The sequence below is a fragment of the Cibotium barometz genome, chromosome 40 (genome assembly GCF_041138505.1).
Source record: "Cibotium barometz isolate CiBa-2024 chromosome 40, ASM4113850v1, whole genome shotgun sequence".
Classification (NCBI taxonomy): domain Eukaryota; kingdom Viridiplantae; phylum Streptophyta; class Polypodiopsida; order Cyatheales; family Cibotiaceae; genus Cibotium; species Cibotium barometz.
In genome coordinates, this window is record NC_141085.1 from 28,240,455 (window position 1) to 28,267,285 (window position 26,831).

General features: G+C 42.1%; 1 protein-coding gene across 2 annotated transcripts in view; it reads left to right on the plus strand.

Annotated features, from left to right (window-relative positions):
• The window catches only part of LOC147615379 (uncharacterized), a 102,350-nt gene that overhangs the window by 26,769 nt on the left and 48,750 nt on the right, over positions 1-26,831 (plus strand). The window contains exons 1-2 of one of the 2 annotated variants that reach the window (XM_086779468.1): positions 21,357-22,100; positions 22,218-22,679. The exons of the other annotated variant lie outside the window; for it this stretch is intronic. Coding sequence (XP_086635594.1) covers positions 22,391-22,679 — 289 coding nt within the window. The 5' untranslated portion in view covers positions 21,357-22,100; positions 22,218-22,390. Of the gene's footprint in view, positions 1-21,356; positions 22,101-22,217; positions 22,680-26,831 lie in introns of those variants that run through there. 2 annotated transcript variants of the gene reach the window in all.

A 26,831-nucleotide genomic window follows, 5' to 3' on the forward strand; every position in this document is an offset into this window, starting at 1 on the left:
CCCAAGGGAGGTTGATCCTCCAAGGGTGATGTGAGAGTGCCAGACTCAGTTCCAAGAATGAAGACCAAGACGGTGTTCAGAGTCAGGGCAGGAATGGATTGTGGACTAGAGGAAGACCAGATGCATAGATCTTCATCAGAGACAGAGTGGTTTGGAGAACAGGCCGGGTTTTTAGAGAAAAAGATTTGCCAGGGATGGATGATGACAGAGGGACTTCGGGACAGGATTGGGATGATGACAGTCATCCAACAGCAGGTTGGATTCCCGTCATCAAGTTTAGCAGAGGGGGATGTCATGTGCATCACAGATGCCATGGACATTCTCAGGGCTAGATCCAGAAGAGGCAAACAGATAAAGACCATGAACCAATAGAAGATAGGTAGAACCAGAATGTAGGAGCTTCAGGTGTAGCATCTGAGGTGGACATGGAGCAGGACTTGGAGCAAGGCATGGAAGAAGCAGTCGGCTGAGGACTGTCGGCTGACATCAGCAAGGCAAGAGATGTGTCGGCTGCAGGAAAGGGGGTGTCGGCTGCCCATAGCCATGGTCGGCTGAACCAGCACATAGGGGCAGCAGCAGGCGCATCAAGAACATGAAGCAGATCTAGTCGGGCTGCATTAAAAGGCTTTTAATGAACTTGTAATTGGCCGACCAGCAGTCGGCCAGTTCCCCATGTAGTCCAAGGGCTATAAATAGCCCCCCTTGCTCTATGTTGTAGTCATTCAATCCCACTAGGGGTTTGTATCCTTAGAGGTCCCATAGGGGACAGATTTTGGGGTTAACCACCTTTTTATGAAGGCAGCCCATGGCTGCAGACATGTACCCTTTTTGTACCATAGATTATACTGAATTTCCAGCACTTCTCACTCTCTCTCTACCTGCGTTTTTGCATCAGATGGTGCGTTTTTGCATCAGAAGGTTTCCAAGAGTGTTTAGGGCTGAAAGAAGACTTCCCAGAGCTTCCGCATGTTACAGAACTCTTGCTAGTGGTGCTCCGTGCCCTCCTTGTCTGTCCAGCCATTCTGACACCTCATCAATGTAGAGTCCAAAGAGGGTAGGGGACAATGGTCAGCCCTGCTTTACTCCAATCGTGTTGTGTATTCAGCAAAAAGACCAGAAATTACAGCAATAAAGAGAGCTATTTTGCTGAATTTCAGTCATTGGGAGTGTGTAGGAGAGTGATTAGCACCCGGAAACACTCTTGGAAGCTTGGGAAACACGTTAGCAAGCTTGGATATGGAGTTGGGAAGAAAAAAGTGCAGAAAATACAGCCCAAATGTCCTCATGAAGGAGGCGCCTACCTCTAGAGAGAGGAGTGAGGTGGTGAGTTATCCACTCTGGGTGACAGGCAGGCGCTTTGTGGAGCAAGCTAGAGAGGACACACGACTGGTTACTCCCTTTGTACAAAGGGGATAAGGTCTGGACGGTGGACATTGGGTTTTGTCCATCTCGGGACATCGGTGAGTGTGTGTGAACATTGGGCTGGTCATAATTTATAAGTGAGTTTTGGTCGCCCAAAACTTAATGAAGTGTGTACACACTCACTTATAAATTAGTGTTAACTCCTAAGGCTAGGTTTATGACATATACTTACCACCTGTCACATGCCACATAACCATGTTAGCAGACAATTTCACACGCACGGTTCACGGGTGGGAGTCCCCTTACCCGAAACTATACATTAGTCAAGCAAGCATGAAAACAGCATGCAATTTCAATTGCAAGCAAGCACATAAAGATGCTATGCAATGCAACATTGGTATGGATAATCCCCATTCATGAGACTATACCAAAATAGACGTGCTCCAAGCAAGTACATGAAGTACCAGACCCAATGGAACACCAATCCACCAGGCATTTCCGGGCATGTACACAAAGACAGAAGTCCCAATAGAAAGCCAAGTCCATAGTATTACATGAGTGGTGTCAATCCCCGCTATATACAACTGCCATGGACACCAGTGTCCAATGTACATACATGATGAGAAAGCACGGGTGGACCAATTGGGTGGCCAAATGGTGACAATATCTCCACTGGGACTCCAAGTCCTGTAGTCTCCTCGTCAGCTAGGCTTGTGGGACTGTATGAAATGACTTTCGGAAATCTACAAAGCAGCAATAGATACTCTTCCTGTGAGCTCTCCCCTCCTCAATGATGGCCCTCAATGTGAAAATATGATCTAATGTGGAATGCCCTTTCCTGAATCCTGCATGTCTTGGTGCTGTGCCTCCGCCCATCTACTCAGCTAATGTTCCAAAATAAGCTTGGCCAATGTGTGACCAATCATGATAGTTCTATAGTTATTTGGATGTAACAAGCGGAAGCTCAGGGAGTCTTCTTTTAGCCCTAAACACCACTTAGAACATGCTGATGCAAAAACGCAGACAGAAGGGGGAGAGAGAGAGAGAGAGAGAGAGAGAGAGAGAGAGAGAGAGAGAGAGCTGGAAATTCAGTATATTCATATGGTACAAAAAGGTACTCCTAATCTACGGCCATAGGCTGCCTTCATAAAAGGTGGGAAACACCCAAAAACTGTCCTAATGATGGACCCATTCCCTAGAGGAATGAATGAGTAACACAATGAGCTCAGGTGCCTTTTATAGGTCCAAAGGGACACAAGGAGAGCTGACCGACTGCTGGTCGGCCAGCCGACTTGCTTATTTTATTCATAAAATTCAGCGCATGCAGTCGCCTTGTCTTCTGGTACAGCCGACAGTTATTTGTCCCAGCCGACAGCACCCTGGTCCTCCCCCAAGTCCAAACTTGCCTCTTCTGCACCTGATGCTCCTAAATTCTGGTTCTAGCTGTCTTTTTCTGGCTGCCTCTTCTGGCTTCTAAATTCTGGTTCTAACTGTCTTTTCCTGGCTGCTTCTTCTGGATAATCTTTGAGAATTGCCATGGCATATTCATGCACATGACATCCCCCTTTGCTAAACTTGATGACGGGATTCCAACGTGTTCTCGGATGACTGTCATCATCCCACTCTATTCCCGGAGTTTCTTTGTCAACCATCCAACTCTGGCAACCCTTTTCACCGAAAACTCGGCCCGGTCTCGAAAACCACTCTGTCTCTGAATAAGATCTATGCATCTGTTTCATCTAGTCCCCAATTCATTCTTGCCCCGACTCTGAACACTGTCTTGGTCTTCATTCCTGAGAAATGAGTCTGGCACTCTCACATCACCCCTTGAAGGATAATCCTTCCTTGGGACCGTTGCCCGAGAACCTATCTGGCTCACAAGATTGCCATCCCCTTTGGCTTTGTGGAACACCATCAACAAACCTCCTGGGAGCTCTTCTTGATTCTGTGTTCCTTGCCTTGGGCTTTGCATCCGTGTACTTTCCTGTACCTTGGACCTGTACACCATCATATGGGACTGATTCAGTGTTTAGCTTTATTGAGCCTGATGCTCTGATACCAATGTAACACGTGGAAGCTCGGGGAGTCTTCTTTCAGCCCTAAACACCACTTAGAACATGCTGATGCAAAACGCAGATAGAAGGGAGAGGAGAGAGAGAGAGAGAGAGCTGGAAATTCATTATATTCATATGGGGTACTCCTAATCTACAGCCATAGGCTGCCTTCATAAAAGGTGGGTAACACCCAAAAACTGTCCTAATGATGGACCCATTCCCTAGAGGAATGAATGACTAACACAATGAGCTCATGTGCCTTTTATAGGCCCTTTGGACACAAGGAGAGCTGCCCGACTGCTGGTTGGCCAGCCGACTTGCTTATTCTATTCATAAAATTCAGCGCATGAAGTCGCCTTGTCTTCTGGTACAGCCGACAGTTATTTGTCCCAGCCGACAGCACCCTAGTCCTCCTCCAAGTCCACCTGATGCTCCTAAATTCTGGTTCTAATTGTCTTTTTTTGGCTGCCTCTTCTGGATAATCTCTGAGAATGTCCATGGCATATTCATAAACATGACATTGGATCCATAGCATCTCCTACCCTCAGGATGGGTATGACCAGCCGTGAGGAAAGCTGTGTTAAACACATGGACTAGTATGAGTGCCAAAATGTGGCTTGGGAGAAGTGCTCAGCTACCAGACCATCATGATCTGTGCCTTCCCATTCTGCCACCTGTCAATGGCATCTCTCACCATGCTTAGAGCTGCCTCTGATCTCATAGTAGATTGGGCACTGGCAAACATAGTGCTCTTCCGACTCAACCGCCATCTAATAGAGTCTACATGTCTTGTCCTCTTTGGGAATCCACTCAGCTTTGTAGTCCCTCTCCTCAATCTATGAGATGATACCCTAAGCTAGCAAATGGCTATCTTCATAGCATGGGACATGAAGACATTGAGATGACCTGATCTCTGTATGAAACCATTTGCTGTGAATCTTAGGAAATGATCTTTGTGGTACTGCATCTTGGTAGGCGATGGGCCTACCAGTGTGATCCATGTGTTACGTGTGTATAGCCCCAATAGATCGTATCGAATCACCTGGTTTCTGTCCTCATGCGTAAGCCTAATATGTGGGGAATTTGGATCATACTGAAATCAAGGGAGCCGGTCCATCTATAATCCATGTTCCTGAAACCAGGCGTGAGTACTATGCCATACCAAAATGAATGCTCTCCTCTGGCCGCTATATCTCGTCATGATTGTAGTGCAAGTCAGGGGAGTCGAAGTTGATCCATCTCTCTCACCCTTTGTATATAAGTTACTATTTGGAACATGGCCTCCATCAACATAGGAGCCGCAACGAACTCTGGCTGGATGATTTGATGGGGTCAGATGGTTTGAAGCATATCATCCATGATAACATCACGATTTGAGGACACTTTATACGTTGCCAATCTGCTGGGGATAAATTTGGTGCCCAGAAGGGAGCTGCATACATAAGTGTGTGACTACGGTGTCAAAAAGGTAACCCTTAGTCTTCGGCTCCTGAAAAAGACGAATTTTTAGTATGATTCAATTTATGAATATTTATCAAAAGTGGAATTTTGAGCATTATTGAGAAATATGGGTAGAATTGATTTTTGTAAATCCCATTCTTTGAAAAGAATCCCTTATCCTTGAATGGCCATTGCGTGGCTTTGACTTGCCACTTATGTCTGTCATTTTCAGCAAGAACATGTTTTGCATTGTATAAATCATCCTCTTCAAACACTGAAAGATTCCTCATGTAAGCAAGCTTTGCCAGAGCTTGACAAGTTGCTTTTGCATTATGAACTCTCTGTTTTTCTTCATGCATATACTAGTGACCATAGTCTCTAATGATGAGTTGGATCCCCTGAACAAAATGATACCAAGTCACGTCCGTACTTTCTAGCATTTGCAACTTTAGTGGAGTAATGACCTCTTTGAACAAATTATGGAAAATATCATGCGAGAGGTAACATTTATTGATGAGAAGCAAACGGCGGTAGTATAAAGGGCGATCATCCAATTGCAGTTCAAAGTATAGCCCCATCCATGATGGTACATGATCAGACAATACTTGTGAGTGATCAACACAAATTTTGCATTTAAAATCATCATATTGATTTGCATGTAATAAATACCATCTATCCAGGTGGGCTCGATATTGAGAAAAAGTCATGTGGTGGAAAATGTCATGTTCTCAAATCAATAGCTTGTAAAGTATTTATCATTGCATTCCAACGGAACCTCTCAGAAGCTAACATATGCGAATGACCAGATGAGTTATCCCGTTGCTGAGCAGCATTGTTAAAATCCCCACACAAAGCAGTATGCAGCCAAGGGTAATCACAAATTTTCGCTCATAATGTTGCTCTCTTAGCTGAAGCAGTTGGCGCATAAAGAGCTCCAAACTCATACATCTCAGCATTAATCAGACATTGAACCACCAACTAGCGACCATCCGGGTCATTATGTGCTAAAACCGGTTGTAACTCATGTCTGACCAACAAGGCAACTCCTGAATATGCACCCAGACTTGCATAAAAGATGCCATAACCAACAAAGTGACCTACTTTCCCTACGAACTCATTCTGATTATGTTCTTGCAAGAAAACTCGCACAACAGGCGGTGGAGGATACAACACAGTGGGACATTGAGTGGCCATATGACCAAATTTACCACACGTGTAACATGCACCGGCAAATACACCCCATTTCAACTCATAGTAAGCTTCACCCATATGGACCTCATCTACTTCCACTGCAATGGACGAGGGCGTGGGTTGAGTCATGTCCCAACTTATACAAAACCTGTTCCTACTGCCCGAAGGACGAGGTGGGCATATGACAATGCCAAGAGAAGCAGCAAGCCCTAATTGGGAAAGTTGACTACTTCCACCCATACTCGGCATCTATGTTTGATGAGTCCTTGATAATCTTTCGTGGGTGTCCATAGTAAGATATGCACCATTTGATTTCCAAAGTACAATGGCGATTTTTCCAGCATCTGAAGCTTATATTGATTTTCGATGAGCAGCACTTCATAAAATCCTTTATCTGCATAATACACTCCCTCCACATAATTGCCACCTAGTAAAGATTGAAGTCATTGTGCAACATCACTTCGTGGGCATTCTACCCGAAAAGAACACTGTGATTGCATTTTGCAAATATTTTTTGATTGGCGAGACCACACAAGGTAGCTTGAGTTTGTATTTGAAAGTAGGTATAGGCTTATCCCAAGTTCTCTGAATATGTTCAAACTCATTATGCAGCACATCATAAACAAACTGAGTATCTTCATGGTTATGGAGCACCCCTAGAGTGTTGACTTCGAAATGTCGTTTCTTCGTTTCTTGATTCCTTTTTCTTTCATAAATAGCATTATAGCTGCCATGATTGCAGAGATCACTAGTGGTACAAAAACCATCTACTCGGAGCTGATGTTTCTCCCATGTTTTTATGTTCTTAGTTTTCCATGACGAGTTTCCATGGACAGTTTTGTATCACCCCAGTGAGAGAGCTATATTTATGTTTTCTTTCTATTTTATTTTCCATTCCATCATGAGATATGCCATGGACATAATTGTATCACTTTGGTCTCATAGGCCCATTGGGTCTTTAGTAGACGCTTAATATATCTCTCTCTCTCTCTCTCTCTCTCTCTCTCTCACACGCGCGCGCGCGCGCACACACACACACACAAAATGAGAAGGTGATGTACAGAGAGGAGAAACAAAAGGTAGAAATCGAGTGGATACAAGAAGCAGACACAAAGTACAGGAAAAAACGCAAGAAACAAGACGGAAGACGTAGAGAGCAGGTCGCAAGTTGCAGATGAGGAGGCAAGCAAGTCGCACGTCGAACAGACGAGCAGATTGAAGAGACTCAGCAAGCAGGTCGTAGGCGAGCAGGTTCCGAAGCGAATAAGCGAGTAAAGTCACACGCGAGCAAGGGTGCAGGCGTGCAAAGTCGTAGGCGAGCAGATCGTAAAGTCGTAGGCAATCATGTCGCAATGTCGCAAAGCGAGCCTCCACCACACTCTCTCAAAAAAAAACACACACACACACACAGTGTGAGACCCCGCCCCCTCCGAGGGCCCTGGCGGCGAAAGCAGCGTTAGCCTCTTGCGCGGGGTAGGGATCCACACTCGGGGCCTCGCCCACGGATATCCGGACAAGAGACTAGCCCGGCGGTTCCTCCGAAACCGAACCCATAAAAACTTCCCTCACCCGGAAGGCACGGGCGATTCCACCATGAAAATCATCTAACGGGAGAATTGATCTAACTCAAAGTCTTAACTTACCAAACTGATCCGACCGAACCCGAAAGTCACATGGTCAGATCAAAGAAGAGACTTGCACTTGGTCCATAGAATCACCGCTTTTTCTCCTTTAGCAAGGTACAGCCGTTGATTCCCTCCCACAGAACAAGGGTCTTCTAGGATTTAATCTAACTAACGTAACTTAATCGTAATTATTTGTATCGCAGGAATCTCCTGATCCAGCCTAACCCCAACCGGTCCATGGGTTAGCCAACTGCCCAATCACTGTATTGGTGGGATTCCTTCATAAAAATTTGGTTATGTTTTGCCCGGGTACCGAGGAAAAGAGTTCCCAGGCTCCCTAGCTGGCACCACTTACACACCCAACATGAAATTACCATTATAACAGATTCGGTTGTCTTTAAAACAATCTTTCAATGAAATCATCGTATTACTAATCATAATCTTGAAAAATATTGAGACCATTGTCTTACAAAATATATCATCCGGACTCTTTGTTGAAGACCAGTTGGTCAACCAACAAGATCCAATATCAAAATTCCATTCACAAAAGTCATTCTTTCGGTTCATTCGTATCTTCCTCGACGTACGCATGGGTGTCCTAGCAACAGCGAGCCGGTGCATCACGTGGTCAGAACCCTCTAGAATCCTACTTAGGTGTCCTAGCACTTTACTTAGAGACCGCTTTGTCGGTCCTCGCCCATCGTACCAGAAGCATACTGAGGTTGTTCAAGACCTCGGCAAGCTTTGCCGCGAGCGACATCCCTCGACGACTCTCCGCTAGCTGTTGCAACGAGTCTCTTCTTAGTTAATCACATATCAAATGCTTCCTCCAGCATTCTGGCGTAAAACAGTTCTTTAAAGAAAATAGAGGTTCTATGCAAGTAGAATTCCCGGTTCGAGATTGGTTCCACAAAACCCTTTTCTCTTAATCCAGATTTTCTTAATGAGAATCAATGACCTCTTATCAAGGTAATCTACCCATCATTTGATTGAATTTTCAACTAGATTCTTAGTGATTTCGGTTAAGGGAAAACTATGCTAATTCAACGGTAGTCTATTCTTTGTGTCAAGAATTGGAATTGGTGACGAGGTTTTTGTTTGATTAAGATTCGAGAGATGGGCAAGTAGTTTACTGCCTGTCCCTCTCACAGTCGTGGTCTAATCAAAATTATTCGGTTTACTTTTAACTTTGATTCTTAAAAGATTTTCTTCAGATAAAAATGTACTGAACTTCTAACCGTAAGGAAAATTTCACTTTATGAATTTCATTTCTTCCTAATCATAATAGAGTAAGAAATGGTTCTATATGAGAATATTGGATTTTTATAAAAATACTCTTTTTGCATTAATCTAATTTTGGTTCAATATCAATTTGGTGATTTATCAACATAAAATATCTAGGAATATTCTTTCTTCCAATTTAATTATCAACCCTCAGTTTCTAGGTGGAAATATGGTGAAAATTCCTCTTTTGTCACCAAAATTTAATTTAAACATTTCTCTATTTAAAATACCATAAAAATTCTAGATTTAGCGAGTATTGAATGCTGTCTTCGGGATGTCCTGTTCCTTGATTCTGATCTGGTAGTACCCGGATTTGAGATCTATCTTTGTGAACATTTGGGTCCCACTTAACCGATCCAGAAGTTCATCAATCCTAGGGAGAGGATACTTATTTTTAATTGTTAATTGATTCAATCCTCTGTAGTCAATACAGAGTCTTAACGTTCCATCTTTCTTCTTCTGAAAGAGAACGGGTGCACCCCAAGGTGAGACACTAGGTCTGACGAATCCTTGCTCTAACAGTTGTCTTAACTGCTCCTTAAGTTCTATGGCTTGAGGGACTGGCATTTTGTATGCACGCTGGGCTATTGGCTGAGCTCCGGGGGTTAACTCGATCTCATGATCTACTTCGCGAGACGGAGGCATCTTAGTCAGCTCTTCTGGGAACACATCTGCATACTCACTTAACCACTCTGGTTCTTTTGTCTTGCATTTTATATCTACCGGATTCATCTTAACGACATAAATAGCTTGCCTCTTTCTGAGCCCTTTTAATAATTTAGAAGCCTTAACTAATTGCAGCACTGGGGATCCGGAAATTCCAGTTCCTTGAACTTTATTCCCGTGAAGGTCAAGGAAAGAGATGGTTCCATTGTGACAATGAATGTCAGCCTGATTCTTATGGAGTCAATCCATTCCAAGGATTCCATCATAGATTCCCAAAGGTAGGACTCTGAACTGGCACTCTGTCACGTTCCCATCTAGATTAAACTGAATAAGGTCTGTCTCAAGCTGTGTGAAAAGAATCTTTCATTGGCCAATTCCACTTGCATAGGTTTGCTTGATTTTTGATTTAGGACTAACTTACGCAGACATCCTGGGGAAATAAAAGAATGAGTACTGCTTGAATCAATCAAAAGCTTGAATTACTTACCCTGGTACTGGTACTCTGCTGGAGTCTAGAGGACTGAAAATTGACGATTATTCTCCTAATGCTCAATTGCGGCATAGATCTGTCCTTTTTCTTCCTCCACTTCCTCAGCTATAGTGACGGCTCTAGCTGCTGCAGTCTGAGGTGGAATTCTCTCTTTTCCCCAATTCTGGGAGGGAGTTCGGAGACTGCTTTGCACGGAGGCTGTAGGTTGAGCTGGCACTCTTCTTGGGTTGCCCTGATTTTGGCGCAGGGAGACCTGATTTGACTGATACGAAGGAGTCTGTCTTTGAACTCTGGGACTTTGGCTTCCTTGGCCCGTAGAAGAAGATGGGCAATCCTTGAGCTGGTGCCCAAACCCCTGACATCCAAAGCACCTGTTCTCACTTCGAGGCTCTTCCCTCTGCATTCTTGAAAGAGTCGGAGTTCTTGAGAAGGAGCTTCGAGGAAAAGGTCTTCCTTCATTTCTGAAACTTCCAAACTCCAGATTCGGATTGGGACCTTGGTGTCTCTTTGGAGGCGGAAGGTTGGAAGAACTTCTCGGTGTCTAGAATCTCTTGAAGGATGAGGGACCTGGCTTTGGCGGGACTTTAACGATGAAGGCTTTGGCGAAGTCCTTTGCCATTCTTACCGCTTCAACCATGGAAACTGGCTTGGCATTCTTGACGAGGGTGTCTAAAGGTTCGTTCATTCCTCGAATGAACTTGGCCATAAGTTGCTCTTCGTCTAGTGGTGGTGAGTACTTGAGGAATCGCAATGGTTTCTCCATGCCACCTTGGCTGTTTCCACAATCTTCAGTCTAGTGAGAGCCATTTTGCTCCTCTCGTTGTATCCGGTGACATTAAAATATTCCTCCATGGCTTCAATCCACTTCTCCATAGCCTCGCCCAAGTTCTCTCCTTCACCTTCGAAGGGTCCTCGTTGAGTTCTGTGAAGAGCCTTGCGAACGTCGGGGTCAAGCTCTTCCTCATCAGTGAAAAGATCATGCTGTTGGCCACGCTTCCCTCGCCTCATAATTCTGCCAAAAATAATACATTATTAAATTTTTATTTTGATCTCATCAACGAGATCCTAAGACTTAAGAGGTTCGAAAAATAAATACTTATCATTTGAGAATCAATGATCTCTCATCAAGGTAATCTACTTATCATTTGACTGAATTTCCAACTAGATTCTTGGTGATTTTGGTTAAGGAAAAACTATGTTAATTCAATGGTAGTCTATTCTTTGTGTCAAGAATTAGAATTGGTCACGAGGTTTTTGCTTGATTCAGATTCGAGAGATGGGCAAGTAGTTTACTGGCCGCTCCTCTCACAGTCGTGGTTTAACCAAAATTATTCGGTTTACTTCTAACTTTGATTCCTAAGGATTTTCTTTAGATAAAAATCTAATGAACTTCTAACCGTAAGGAAAATTCCACTTTATGAATTTCATTCCTTCCTAATGATAATAGATTAAGAAATGATTCTATATGAGAATATTAGATTTTTATAAAAATACTCTTCTTCTATTAATCTAATTTTGGTTAAATATCAATTTGGTGATTTATCCACATAAAATATCTAGGAATATTCTTTCTACCAATTTAATTATCAACCCTAAGTTTCTAGGTGAAATTATGGTGAAAATTCCTCTTTTGTTACCAAAATTTAATTTAAACCTTTCTCTACGTAAAATACCATAAAAATTCTTTTTTTAAATATTAAATATAAATATCTATTTTTTGAATATGCTTAAAATTCTTCTTTTTGCATTTAAATGATTGAATTTCAAATATCATGGAAATTTCTTATGCATAAAATAAATTTATCTAAAATTTATCTTTTTTAAATTAAATAAAAATATCTATTATTTTAAATATGTCAAAAATTTCTCTTTTACTATTTAATTACTTGGATCTCAATTATCATGGGAATTCCTCTTTTCGTATAAAAATAAATTTATCAATTTTTTTTTTAAAAAAAAAATAAATATTTATGCATAAATACTAAAATTTTATTTCACATGAATATGATGAAAATCATTCTTTTTGCATAGGATGTCCAGTCCTAGAATATGGTAGGAAGTCCTCTTTTAGCATTATGCATAAAAATAAGATATATATTATTTTCTAAAAGTTTTGTTATAGCTTCGCTGCTATTACTGATAATTTTTAATTTTTTTAAAAGAATAAAACATTGTAATGTAAATATGATAGAAGATCTGTTCTTAAGCTTAAATCTAAACTATGAATTTAAATCATAATTTAATTATAATCATAAACTTAATTGTGATTATTCTACTAGATTAAGCTATTTTTATTATTTTTCTTTTTTCAAATTGATAGGATTATCTCTTTCCTATTTAGAATCAATTAAAGTAGTTTTTAACTACTTATAAATAATCTTAAAGAATTAACCATTATTTTGTTAACATAAAAGCATAAAAATATCATTTTCTTATTCTGTAGTTTAACAAGCTTAGAGTGTGGTTTTGAATTAAGAATTTATCAATGAGAAGCATTCTTTTGCTAAAGAATTAGCCATAAGAATGACTATTCTTTTTGAGAGATATACATAAGAAAGCATTCTAATTAAGCATAAAGATTAACTTTTTCTTGATTACACATTAAAATTCTTAGAGAAAGCTTGATTTGAATTTAAAACAAACAATTAAAAAACTTCTGAAGCTTGAGAGAGGTTGAGAAGAGAAGTTATTTGAGAATATTAACAAAAAAACCATAAAATTCATTCTTACCTCTCAAGGATTAGCTTACTTCTTTTTCTAGAAGTGAAGATCCCAACCAATCAATTGGTTTAGCAAGTGGAGAAGAGAGCTCCAAGAGTTGTTGAAGAGAGAGAGAAGCTCCAAGCTCCCCAAAAGTAGAGGATTTTTAAGGGATAATAAAAAATATGATTATTTTAATGTAATACTGGCATGGTATAGCTCACAGATGAGAATACAAAAGAATGAGGGTCTATTTATAGGTGAGAGAGACCACTAACTGAGTCCAACTGGGTTCTAAAAATTTTCAGCTCCAGTTTGACTAAATTTGGACAAGATTTAGACCAGTTTGACTGAATTTGAACAAGATTTGAACCAGTTTGACTGAATTTGGACAAGATTTGGACCAATTTGGGTTCTCTTTTTGATCCAGTTTGATCCAGGAGAGAGGAGAGATAAAAATATCACAAGTTTTTTGAATTAAAAATCCTCCCACACATGTGAAGGAGGCGCCTACCTCAAAGGTTTCCCTCTCCTTATACCAAGGTGTCAAAAATTTATCATTTCTCTAAATATCTCATTTTTTTAGTAGTATCTCTTAATTTTTAACTAATAAACCTTGTACTTAGTCAACTCTTCATCTTATGTGAGCATTTACTCATTTTTTGGTATTTTCTTTTATTCATTGGATTTATCTCATTCCAACACTTGGATTAATGCTATTGACCCATAGGAACCTTAATTAGATCATAATCCAGAAATTTCTAAAAATCTAGACCCTTAGACTAAGGTTCCTTATATCATTTTTAATTGATTCTTAATTCACATTGGAGAATTTATTTTGAACTTTTGTTTCAGGGAAATATATTTTAGATATTAGGAGAATTTTTATATCTAAAAATATCTCAATATTGAATTATCTCTGTCTAGAATTTTTCTTCTCTCTAGGAAAAAATAATAATTTCTTGTATTCTGAAATAGGGAATGATTACAGGAGATCGAGGTAAAAGCTTTTTCTTTATTCAGGTTGAGGAGGAATCTTACACACACCTCAATCGATCATACACACAGACACGCGCACGCGCGCACTCACACTCACACTCACTCACTCAATCAATTACACTTTTTTTGTTTGTAGAAAGCGATGTTCTTTTGCTTTGTTGCACAGAGAAAGAAGTTCTCAAAAAGAGGCAAACTTCTTAAAGAGCAGTCACACAAGTTAGAAGCACTGAAGAAACAAAGCTAACTAGCCATCATCGACCTGATCTAGATGGATGCTGTCAACAAAGATTGACCCAAGGATTGACGAAAGTAGTGATAGCGTGCAATCCTTACGGACTGAAAAACCAACTGATTTCTTGCATGCCATATTGTCCACAAAGCCCAATATCTAGTCTGGATTAGGAAGGGTTGTGCATGATCCAATCTAGAAGGCCAGCAGCCAAAGAGCCAAAAAAATCTAGAGACGAAATACCCTAGAAATCTGAGTTGAAGAGAATGTGAAATTTATTGAAAGAAACTTTTGGTCTGCAGACAAGATCAAAGAAGATGCATCATTATTTCCTTTATACAACCACAAGAAGGGCAACAATGTGTCTTTTTGCAAGAAATTCTCCAACTGGGAGCACTCCCAGCAAGCATCGCCATAAAAACAATCTAGATTTGAGTGGCAATTTACTATGCCATATTTTCTTTAGGTTTTGTTTCCATTGACGGTTGTCTTAGTGAGGAGCCAAATCTTATTAACTCGATCGACAAACCAAGGCGTGTTCGGCTGTGTGTATATGTGTAGCGTCGTGTGTGTGTGTGTGTGTGTGTGTGTGTGTGTGTTCCAGGACCATTATCTCTACTTGCTGGGCGTCGTCCCCTCAATACTGAAGTATATTATTCGAGTATTTAAATTTGTACAAAGTTCCAAGGGCTTGCCAGGTAGATAATCCAATGCAATGCAAGTATCAAGACAAGTTCCGCAAATAGAAGTGTGTTGGAGTAGTTTGTCGATGCCGGACTCGTCATCAAGTGCACTCAGACACGCACTTACGCACACTTAGACATGCACTTACACACTTATACATACAATTACACACTTACTCACACTCTTAATTACATTCATTTGTAGATATATCTTCTCCTAGGTGGTTTAGTTTTCAATTAGGTCTCATAATTTAAACTAAGTTTCATTGATTAAGTTGCCCTTTAGTTCATTTTGACTCTAAATGTTCAATTAATCAAAGGTCTCTATTGTTCATAATGGTTTTATGCGCCTAACACCTTTTTACTATACAATGACTCAAGCTCTAAACTCCTAATCCTCTTTTTTCTAGTTTATCTTTTTCTAGCTCAATTGGATTAAATTGTCCTAATGATTTTATGACTCAAGTGGCAATGGCTCTTACATGTTTTTTCAAAGATTCAAGATTGAGTGGAGTAGTTCTTATTCTCTTTTTAGTTGACAACACACTTGACCATTCATCATTATTTTTTCTGGTACTAACTCAATCTTAACCCCAAATGCATATAGTTTTAGTGACATCAATAACACGTGTAGAGACTTGTTGACACCTGCCTTCCCTTTACTAATACAACTGTTTGTCTGGTGTGATGTTGGCAGGTATAGATACTCCTAACTTTAGTGCATGGAATTGCTCTACTTGACACATCTATCTTATGTCAAACCTTTTTCTAGATATCACATTTTTTTCTCATGAGCTTTGTATCTCATATCTTTGCTCCTCTTCTCTTCCTTTTTCTCAAATTTTTAAGTGGCTACCAGTGGGTTGTATTTCTGTTTTCACTAATCTACACACACACACACACACACACACACATGCACACATGCAGACGCGCGCGCACAGAGCAGAGGCTTTGAGAGCCTATAATTGCAGTTGGAGTTAAATAAGGCCTGCTGTTCTGCTCTCTTTGGGTTCTATATATAGATGGCTGAAAAATTTCATTGATAGATTGGGTGGTGAGGGTCCACCCTAGCCGAGACACGGTATCCATTTTGTTGTATGTGGATGATGAAGCACTATTGTTGCACACATCAAACTTCTTACAGAGACACTTAAATGCATTACACTCCTTCAGTCGAGGATGAGACCTGAGCATGAATCTTCAAAAGACTAAGGTTATGGTAGGGCTATGGGGGAACTGCACGAGGACACTTTACATTTTGACAGCCAGCCGATGGAGATAGTAAGAGAGTGAACATACCTTGGGGTGGTATTTTATCTAAGCCAGTGTAGAGCCCGTGTAGTGGATCCTTGCTACTGGAATGACAGAATCCCTATAAGTAACTTGCTTACCTATCCAATTCCATCCTGACATAAAGGTCGGAGTTGGATACAAAGAAAAGTCCCACTAAGGACAAGCCTAACCCGATTCACTGCATAGTTCAGCCCTCACGCCAAACTATCAGTGCTAGCACTTCGTTTTTCCGTTTTTCTTATAGAGTATCTAATGTACACGCTCGTACGATCATGAGTTAACTGGTCAAAGGCTGAACTAAGATCAAGTTTCATATCGGAACAGTCAGTAGATTCTGTTGCTTCTCCACGTCTTTCGGCCAGAATTTCCTCCCTTATTCTAGAACTAGCCCTAGCTACCATGAAGTCTTTGTTATGATCAAATGGAACTTTCCCCATAAAGATGCAAAAAGCAGTCAGTCTGTGACCTAAGTCTATCAGGTTAAATTCCCAACTTGCTTCAGATACAGCCGAGGTTTAAATGCGAGCCTTCTCTCCTTGTCTCAATCTCCTCGTCCACCAGAATCTGTCCTTACACAGAACCTGTTCCCATGGAAGTCTCTAGTGGAGGTCCCACAACATGTATAGGAAAGCTTGCAACATAAAAGAAATCCTGAACCTTGAAGAAAGCTAGACCAAAATCTGAAATTTCCTCTATCCTACCTTCGAGCCCACAGCTCGTAGAAGAGAATGTCAGCTGAAGGAACATTTCCAAAGCAATCCATAATGAAGGCAATAGCACTTCTAGATTCTGCTGGCTCTCCAAATGCAAACTGTAAGTAGCACTGTCTCAACCAAGTGCCAGAGACAAAGTGGTCCAAGCTCACTCTTTACCCCACCAAATTGGGTGTGAATTAAAGGCAAGCTTTGCACAAAAGCTTCCTCATGTCACTAGTCCAAGGTTGGATGCAGGCCGCGTATGGAAATAGGCAGGCCGCACAATTCGTACGGTCGTATAGCACATATGGATATTGTCCCATATGTAGAGCAACAATCATAGGTGCTTAGTGGACTTGAAGAGTCCTCTACTAGTGTATCCAATGCTAGTCCCATAAGAATATAGCACAATAGAAAGATAGATAGAAAAACTAAGCGCAATAGACAATGCAATAGATAGAGAATTTAAAATTTTGAGACAAGTACAATGTGATGGTGCTATCCACCCATGCGTTCTCAGTAGGCGATCTAGACAAACTCTGGATGGCGAAAGTACTAAGTGTAGAGGGTGTGGATACTCACACAAGCATTGGATACCTTCGCTTGTGATAACTATGTCCACATATAGTGGTGTAGGTGGTGTGGCAAGGCACGTATAGAATGCGGGCCGTGGTTACACGGCATAGTTGAAAGTCGCACGCATTTCAGCATGAAATTGGACACACGTTCACGTGCTGACTCATTCTGCACATTTTGAAATTATTAAATTTTTTATTATAAAAAAATGCCCAAAATTTGGTCGTGAAGATTAGCTTTAGGCGTATGGGATTTAGGCAACGGCCAAGAAATCCCAAAATTGGGGCTTTTTTCAAGGAATTTCCAAAATTAGGGATTTTTTTCTTGGAATGCTCGCTTGGTATATGGACGTGAATTGTTTTCACATTCTGCCACATGCGCACTGTCTACCTTTGTGCGCTCAACAGCCTATTACCCCTTTCTCCCTGAGCCCCCTCTCTCATCTTCTCATCTTACTGTTCTCTCCCTGAAGCTCGCTTGAGCAGTGAAGCTCTCTTACTGCTCAAGCCTTTGCCCCTTCCTCTCTCTTGCGCTCTCTTCTATTCGCCTCCAACCTTGTCCCTTCTCTCTCGCGTGAGCACTCTCTTAGTGCTCAGGCAGCAGGCTTCAACCCCTTCCTCTCTCTTGCTCTCTCTTCTATTCGCGTCCAACCTCGTCCCTTATCTCTCGCGTGAGCACTCTCATCCATGTGTAGGAAGCCCCATCCCTATTGGAAGATTCACGCATTCATGGATGATGAAGGGAGCAATGGCGAGCACACGGGAAGGTGGTGCTGCTATTGTAGAGGCGAGTTTACTAGCTTGAGCACGCGCCTTGTTGCTCATGTCTCAGGGCTAGGTGTGATAGAATGTGCAGCGGAAGAAGGGAAAGTGGAAACACAGGAGAGAGTGAGAGAGAGAGATGGAGAGGAAACACAGGTGAGAACCTCCTCTCTATATCATCAACCAAGAATACATGTCCCGACCGAGCAAGAGGGGAGAAAACCTCGTATGTGAGGGACTGCAACAAACAATGCTAAGCAAGCAGTGAAGAATGAGGGATGCAAGCCAACTATATATATGCCCATATGAAGGCAGCCGACTAGGGAATAAATCCTCCACGACTGGGAAAAATACCCAAGACTCCATAAAATGGGGAATAATATGGGAAAACATATGTGAGGGGTGACCAGCCCCTCTAGCTAACATGGTCAGCCCTAGAGGCTAAAATAGGACACCAAACAGGAAGCCAGCAAGAAGGGGATGATGTCTAACACCCCCTCTCAGCAACGGATGCTGAGTGAACTCCAAGAAGCCAGAGACACCATCCTCGATCAAAGATGAAAAGATTGGAGAAAGAGGTACCAAGAAAGATCCACAAGCAATCTCCTCAGCAACTCAACTACAAAAGCAACAGAACAAGTTGCCAGGTACACTGCTCCTCTGGAAGAAAACAACCATGTAGGTTGCGACGTGCTGCTCCAAATAATGGTTCCAAACCCAAGTGTAAGAACACTCGCCAAAGTCGAATGTCATGTATCCAGCCTGGAGAAGGTATGAAAAACCTCATAACAAACCAAGATCAGATCCTGTATATAATCAATCCTGGGAGAAGCAAACTGCTCCTCACTGGAACCCTCAAAAGAAATAGAGTCAATATGCTCCAACTCTGTACCAAGAGTAGCCAAATGCCGTACAAAAGCATCCTCTGAAAAGATTGGCATCGCAAGATGTAAAGACTCTGTAGAAAAGATGGGGTGCATCTGCTCAAACTCTGTACCATGAGTTGCCCAATGTTGGACGTAAGTACACGCCACTAAGGTGGGCATCGCAAGATGAAAGGACTCCACATCCCCCTCTGAAAATTGATGTCGTCGGACTGGTACAAGCCCAATCTGATTCTGATCCAAATCCAAAAAAACTCTGGAAGTATCAGTGTGCCCTAGGCATGGTTAGTAACCACTGATCCAAAGCATCCCACTGGGTCCAAAAAACCATCCTCCAAAACAACAAACCTGCAGAACTGGCAAGGGGAGGGGCATCCTCAGAAGCATCACAAAGAGAGGCAGAGGTAGACTCCTCACAATGAGGAAGGGAAGTAGGAATATAAACTGCAGTGGTGACCAAGTCCTCAAAAGCATCACTGATAGCAGAAGACTGTTCCATAAGTAGAATCAGATCCCAAGAATCAGCAACAAATAAATAATCCATGTGAAAGGATCACACCTCACAGGCAAAACACTCTCCTTGTTCTGCAAACACTGCAAAGAACACAGTCTCGGACAAAATAAACTCAGCTCAGGATCTCTGAAAAGATCATAACTCTCCTCCAAAATCTGTAAACTCCTGTCTCAGAAAGTCTCCACAGAAACAAAACAGCTCCCGAAACTGATCCTCAAGTGAAGTAGTTGGAGGTAGAGATTGGAGCATCTATACCTGTGTTTTGTTCCTGGCCTTCACGGTTTCCCGGTTTCTTCACGTTCCTTGCCTTCTGTTAGCGGTGGAGTGCTACTTTTTTGCTAGATAGCAGTGTTTTGGCTGCGTTTTGCTTCCCACAGGAGTTTTCTACAACTATTTGTAACGGTTCAGGGAAGAGAGCCTAGCCGAAAGAGGCCTTGTGTGGATGATAGTAGCTCCTATACAGGTGCAAGTTCTTCTTCTATGCATGGTGCTAGCACATGTTTATCAGATACACACGTCCTTGGTAATCAACAAACGATTCTTTCGTCTCGCATTTACTCGAGTTCATGGGTGGAGGAGGTCAAAGAGTTGCGGAGATAGAGATTGCACGCACTCTTATTGAGTGCAACATATCCTTCAGTGTTCTTATGTACCAATGGAAGAGAATGGTTTGTGTAATTGCAATTGTGGGTCCATGTGATGATTGGTTGGAGGTTGAGTACTAGAAGATGTGAACGAAGATGCTAGATGAGGAGAAGGCAATGATTGATGTGGCATTGGAGGCTGGAGACATGTGCGATAATTGGAGGAAATTTGGAAGCACCATATTATGAGATGGTTGGGCTGATATTAGAAGACGCCATATGATCAACATATTGGTGTCCTCATGTTTTGGCACATACTTCCTACGTGCCATAGATGCAAGGAAAGCGGGAGAAGAGGTCACAGGTGAATCACATTTGTCAAGCCATTATAGATGTGTGACCACAGAATGTGGTACAAGTTGTGAAGGATAATGCCTCGAGATTTGGTGGAGGCGGAGTTCCCTACCATAGTGTGGACTCCATGTGCTGCACATTGCTTGGATTTGTTGATGGAAGATGTGGGGAAGCTATCATATGGGTGCAGCTAGTGTTGGCTGATGCAAATCGCATCTCCACTTTCTTTCGCAAGAAGCACATGACATTGGCTCTCTTCCACAATAAGAGCCCCACGCTTGACATGGTGCGACCTTCCAAGACCCGCTTTGCTTATGCATACATGGTCTTAGATAGGCTGTTGAGGCTATAGGGTTCTTTGAAGTTGTGTGCGGTTGATGATCTATGGAAAAGAATGAAAGATCATGGATGACAAACTTGATAAAATACACCCAGCACAAGATCTTGGATGAGATGTTTTGGGATGAGATGGAGAACATTTTGAGGCCGCTGAAGCCACTTTTCTTCCTCTTGCGCATGACAGACATGGAGGGATCTACCATGGGCCTTCTCTATCATAAGTTTAGGAAGGTGTAGCTAGAGATCGAGCAATCTAGAGTCATATCGGCTGACAAGTAGCTACACTTAACCTTTGTGAAATCTTTGCTCTCTCCATGTTGTTTCAAGCCATCATCCATGATGCCACCTTATGATCTTTGTTATTTGATCTCTAGAATTCAGGAGATCTCTCTTATCATAGAGACACGATGGGCATGGATGTGCTGCCCTATTCATGGGATAGCTGATCTATGGAAAAGAATGAAAGATCATGGATGACAAACTTGATAAAATACACCCAGCACAAGATCTTGGATGAGATGTTTTGGGATGAGATGGAGAACATTTTGAGGCCGCTGAAGCCACTTTTCTTCCTCTTGCGCATGAGAGACATGGAGGGATCTACCATGGGCCTTCTCTATCATAAGTTTAGGAAGGTGTAGCTAGAGATCGAGCAATCTAGAGTCATATCGGCTGACAAGTAGCTACACTTAACCTTTGTGAAATCTTTGCTCTCTCCATGTTGTTTCAAGCCATCATCCATGATGCCACCTTATGATCTTTGTTATTTGATCTCTAGAATTCAGGAGATCTCTCTTATCATAGAGACACGATGGGCATGGATGTGCTGCCCTATTCATGGGATAGCTGCCTCCTTGCTTCATCCCTTGTACTGCAAGGATGATGTCACCAACAATCCACACCTTTTGACGCTGCGAGACCACTACCTAGAGGTGGCCTATCCCGTAGAGGAGCATGTGGTCATTATCAAGGAGATGGTGAGCTACATTCATAGCTTGGGGGTGTCTTTTAGTAGAACCTCCTCTATGCAGGAAGAGGAGACCAAGGTTCCAGGTGATTGGTGGCTCACCTATGAATACAACGTGGTTAATCCCCAACAAGTGGCCATTCGTGTCCTCTCTCGGGTACTTGACATTTGCCATATGTGACATATGCGACAACGGCACGATCCTTGCAAGTCATGACTCATGTGTATTACTGTAAAACTTTTTGTAGGATTGTTTAGCTGGTGTTTGTGAGCGCAATTGGAGTGCGTACTCCTTGATTCATACAAAAATACGCAATCAATTGAGTAAACGTCAGATGGAGCGCTTAGTCTATTGCTGAGCAAATCTCTATCTTGTGCGGAACCTCAAGAAACTCGACCATCCAATGCAGGTAGCTATGATCCTTGCAAGGCTCAAGCTCACATTTGTCACTTGTGATCTAGATTGTATCATCTTGTATATCACGAATCTGCTTCTGAGTTCTCTTTGTCTTGTCTCTTCTTGTTAGGTGGATCCTCTAGCATTGGAACATATTACTACAGAAGGTGAGCTGCAAGCGAGGGTGAGAGACGAGCAGGAGGAGATCTTCCGGATGCTTCATAGAGAGCTTGACAGCATCGTTCGGATGCTTACACGGGCTTGATCTAGGGCTTATGATATTCAGCCTGTTGAGGGTACTCCATGCTAGGGTTGGGTGGTCCAACCCCGTGCATGTGGCAGAGGAGCTACCAAGCGTGGAACTCGACGAGGACGAGGAGGAAGAGGATTTGTCATAGACCATGCCGAGACATCCACAACAATCACAGATTGAGAGGAAGTGGATTCTCCTACACAGGGATTGGGGCATCTACAGATCATGATGACCTTTTTAGAGGCATACTTTCCATCGTAGAGCCCGAGTATGATTCGGATGGGAATGTGCTCACTGATGTGCCATCTGATTCATCCACATTGTCAGGTGTAGATGCTGGTGAGTGATCAGCATGCTTTTTCACCATAGGTCGACCGGGGCACTTTTTATTCTCTTTAGGAGAGGTTTTTTCCTCCATGTGTTTTTTGTTTCTTCTGTTGGCTTTGCTTAGCGCTAACGAACTTGACATTACGAGATGTTTATAGCAAAAATGTCAAAACCCTAGGTTACATGAAAACTTAGTAGCAACTATAGAGTTAAAAATAGACATGTCACATAGCTAAATAATGTCAATGACTCAATCCATAACCCTGAATACAATGTACATGTCTACTGAGTGCAAGAAATCGTTTGGAATCGGGGTTAACTTTGAAGTGCTAAAATCTGGTTATTTGTTTAGTGAAAGATATATATTCTTAATACTTTTATTTATTGATCAAGCATAAGAAGTATTTAATGTATTTTTCATACTTTATCTCAAGCAACGTACTATACCATGTGTCACCAGTCTGGACATTTCCCAGTATAAAGGTGCGTGTTGGCTATAGAAGCTTTTGGTGGAAGTGCTCTTTTGTATGGTTGTGGTTGGATACTACAGATAGGCAGTGGATCTGCTACATTTGAACAGTATGGTGGTCTGCTACATTTGAACAGTATGGTGGTGATACCAGACCTATACAGTTGAGGAAAACTGCTTGTAAGGCAGAGGGGGTGTCACCATTTGGTCCCTTTACCACCTCTGATCAGTGTTTTGGGGGAAGCCCACACACAAGACGGAACCAAGGTGAGAACGGGGATTGTAAGATAGAGGGGATGTCACCATTTGGTTCCTTTACCACCTCTGATCAGTGTTTTGGGGGAAGCTGACACACAAAACGGAACTAAGGTGTGAACGGGGATTTTCCATAGAAGAAGGGTTAAGCTCAAGGAGTGACATTTGGTCCCTTTACCACCTTTGATCAGTATTTTGGGGGAAGCCCACACACAAGACGGAACCAAGGTGAGAACGGGGATTGTAAGACAGAGGGGATGTCACCATTTGGTTCCTTTACCACACACAAAACGGAACTAAGGTGTGAACGGGGATTTTCCATAGAAGAAGGGTTAAGCTCAAGGATAAAAGCATTGAAGCCTGGGCACTTGACAAGAGCTTTTATGGGTTTCGGGTATCATAAAAAGCTTTATGGGCACCCTACATGGACATGTGGGCCAGTTTGTGGTCCACAAGGTTAGTAAAAGCTAGGCATCTACCTTTGAGGGATATCTTTAATAGCAGGGACACTAAAAATGGCCAAGTTCTTTCATTTATAGAGGCACTGATTAAACAAAGTTAAAAAGGGGATATTTTAAGCAAGCAAGGCCACTTTTGGCAAAAAGGGGATATTTTAAGCAATCGAGGCCAGTTTTGGCAAAAAGGGAAAGCATGGACCATATATTTAGAGCTAGCCGACTCAAAAACGCATGGGCTGAATCGTTAAAAGCAGGTGGGGCTGTTCTTTTTGGGAAACGCGCACAAGTACACAGGTCGGCAGTGGCTGTTTCTCTTTCTCTTTCTTCTCCTCCCTTTGATCTGGCTGACAGCTGTGTGCTACTGTTTTTGCTGGTCGTGTACAGGTTGGCAGCAGCAGCAGTGTGTATTTTTTTTTTCTCTTTTGACTGGCTGCTCCGGAGGTGCAGGCCGTACAGCAGCCCTCCTCGTAAGGAGCAAGCCGTACAGAAGCAGCGCTGCTTTCTCTTCTGCTGGTTGTCCTTAGGCTGCTGACAACAGAACTAACCGTACAACAGCTAGCCTACAGCTGTGAGTCCTCTCCCTGCAGTTTGCTCTCCCAAGCTAGTCGTACAGTTGTGCTTCTCTCTCTCTACACTGGCCATATAGTGTTGAGTTGTTCCCTGGACTCTATCGCATAGAACAGACTGAACAGAGGACTGCCTTGGATCAGATACATGGATAGATCAGCTTCTCTGGTTGATTGGAGAAGAGTAAAGATCTTGGAAGGACCCGGAGATTGGTTTAGTTTTCACATACATGTACCTCATGGATAGATCAGCTTTACTGGGGTATGATATGAAAACATTATTTCAGCATATGTTTTCTCGGAAGCGGAGGTTTTCATTTATCAGTGAGGAAGAGCAAAGATCTCAAGTGGGGACCACATTGGCCATGACTTGCTATTGAGCATGGCCAACCTATTCACTTAAGGAAGCAGTCATATGTCAAGAGCATGAGCAGTAGACAGCTTAGGTTAAGGATTTATGGATTCACAGAAATTTTCCTAGAAGTATGGAGTTAGCTTTATGTGCCCATGTTTTGCACTCTTTCCATATGGATATTGTGGATTATAAATCAAGCTTACAGGAAAGCTATATGGAGATATATCTCAGGCATGGTTAGTTAGTACGAAAGGTACGATACAGTACGGTACGATAAAATACGGTACTAATTGGTACCTTAAAATTTTTTGAGGTACGGTACGATATTAGTACGTTTTTTAAAAAAAATACTTCCTAAACTTAAAAATTGTAGACAAGAAGCTACAAAATAGTAGAACCATGAACATAATGTCATCATGCCATTAGAGTACAAAATTGCTACAAAAGGATAGGCCAAAAACTCATGGCATGGGCGACCGCCAACATGCGTACATACATGATACTACATACTACAATACATCATCGATGGGCTAGAAGGAGATAGATGCCCAATGCCTAGAGAGCTATAACATATCAAAAGTCTACATCATCACCAACATCTGCATGATCATCAACATGATCACTACTAGAGTGTCCATCAAGAGAGTTCTCTGAAGAGGACTCTTCGAAGGTGGACGAGACACTCTGGGGATCATTCTCGCTAAGTAGGTTGCCATCATCATCAAACGAGGGCTCTCTAGGCAGTGGGGTATCATCATGAGGGGGCAATGGAATATCATCATGAAGGCGGGGATTGGAGCTCGAGGATCCCCGTCTCACATATGTGCGAAGGCCACCCTTTGCCGATGCCAAAGGCGGAGGCCTATGAACTCCAACTGCTCGGCCCCGTCCATGCTGACTCCTGGTGTTGCGAGTATCTGCTGCCACAAGCTCACTATAGAGCTCCATGAAGATTGCCTCCTCCTCCTCATCAGGCAATATGATCGCTTGCCTAATATGGCAATGGCAAGTGCACACGCTCCTGACAAACAGCTCCCTATAGGCTGCAAAGGGCGATGAATGGCTCTTTAGAAGACTGAAATTGCTCCATGTAACAACAACAACAACAACAACAAAAAACAAAAAAAATAAAAAATAAAAAATAAAAAAAAAATCGTACGGTTTCGTACGAATCCGTACGGTACGGCAGGTATGTACGGTTTCAGTCGTACGACGTACGGAACTAACCCTGATCTCAAGATATCTTATGAATATGGTGAGGAGATATTTCTTTTGACTCCATGACGAACTTGGCAAAGAATAGCTTAGTATACTTTGAATTTTGCAAAGCTGTTTCTTTTTGGCAATTTACTGTAGGTGTCATAGTTGTCACGGTACGAAAATACGATACCATACAGGAATTTTCGGTACGATATGAAAATTTTGGATACCGTACGATAAAATACGGTTTTTTAATTAAAGACCACCTACAAACATAGACATTTTCAATTTGGAAGGGTACAGTCTAGAGAAGTTGTTTCAAACCAAAATTTCATTAAAAACAAGTTTGAAGTGACAAACAAAAGTACATAAAGCATAGAGGTGCGATGCGATCATGCGTGCTAGGCGCGAGTACAAAAAAGTGAGTACAAAAAGAGAGCCAAGGCCCAAGGAGAGACTAGACAAAGGCATCACTATCAGAGCTCTTGCTGAAATCATCCTCATGAGAAGAGGACACATCAGTGGCCTCGCCGAAGTCGCCATCGCTAAGAAGGTTGCCCTCATCGAACTTGGACTCTCTAAGCTCATGTGAGAAGCCAAAGTTAGCATCCTCATCTGCAAGAGCGAGTGTGGAGCTACCCGAACCACGCCGAACATAGGTATGCACTATGTCCTTGGAAGCACCACGAATCGTGCATCCACGGCTTCCTACTTGCACTCCTCGGCCACTGAGCTTGAATGCATCCACATTCACCTACATTGTACAATGATCAAGTGGCAAGCAATGTATTAGAATTTAGTTTCAAATTTCAATAAACATTGAAGTTTGAAATTTGAATGCTTATAACTTATAAGTTGTAA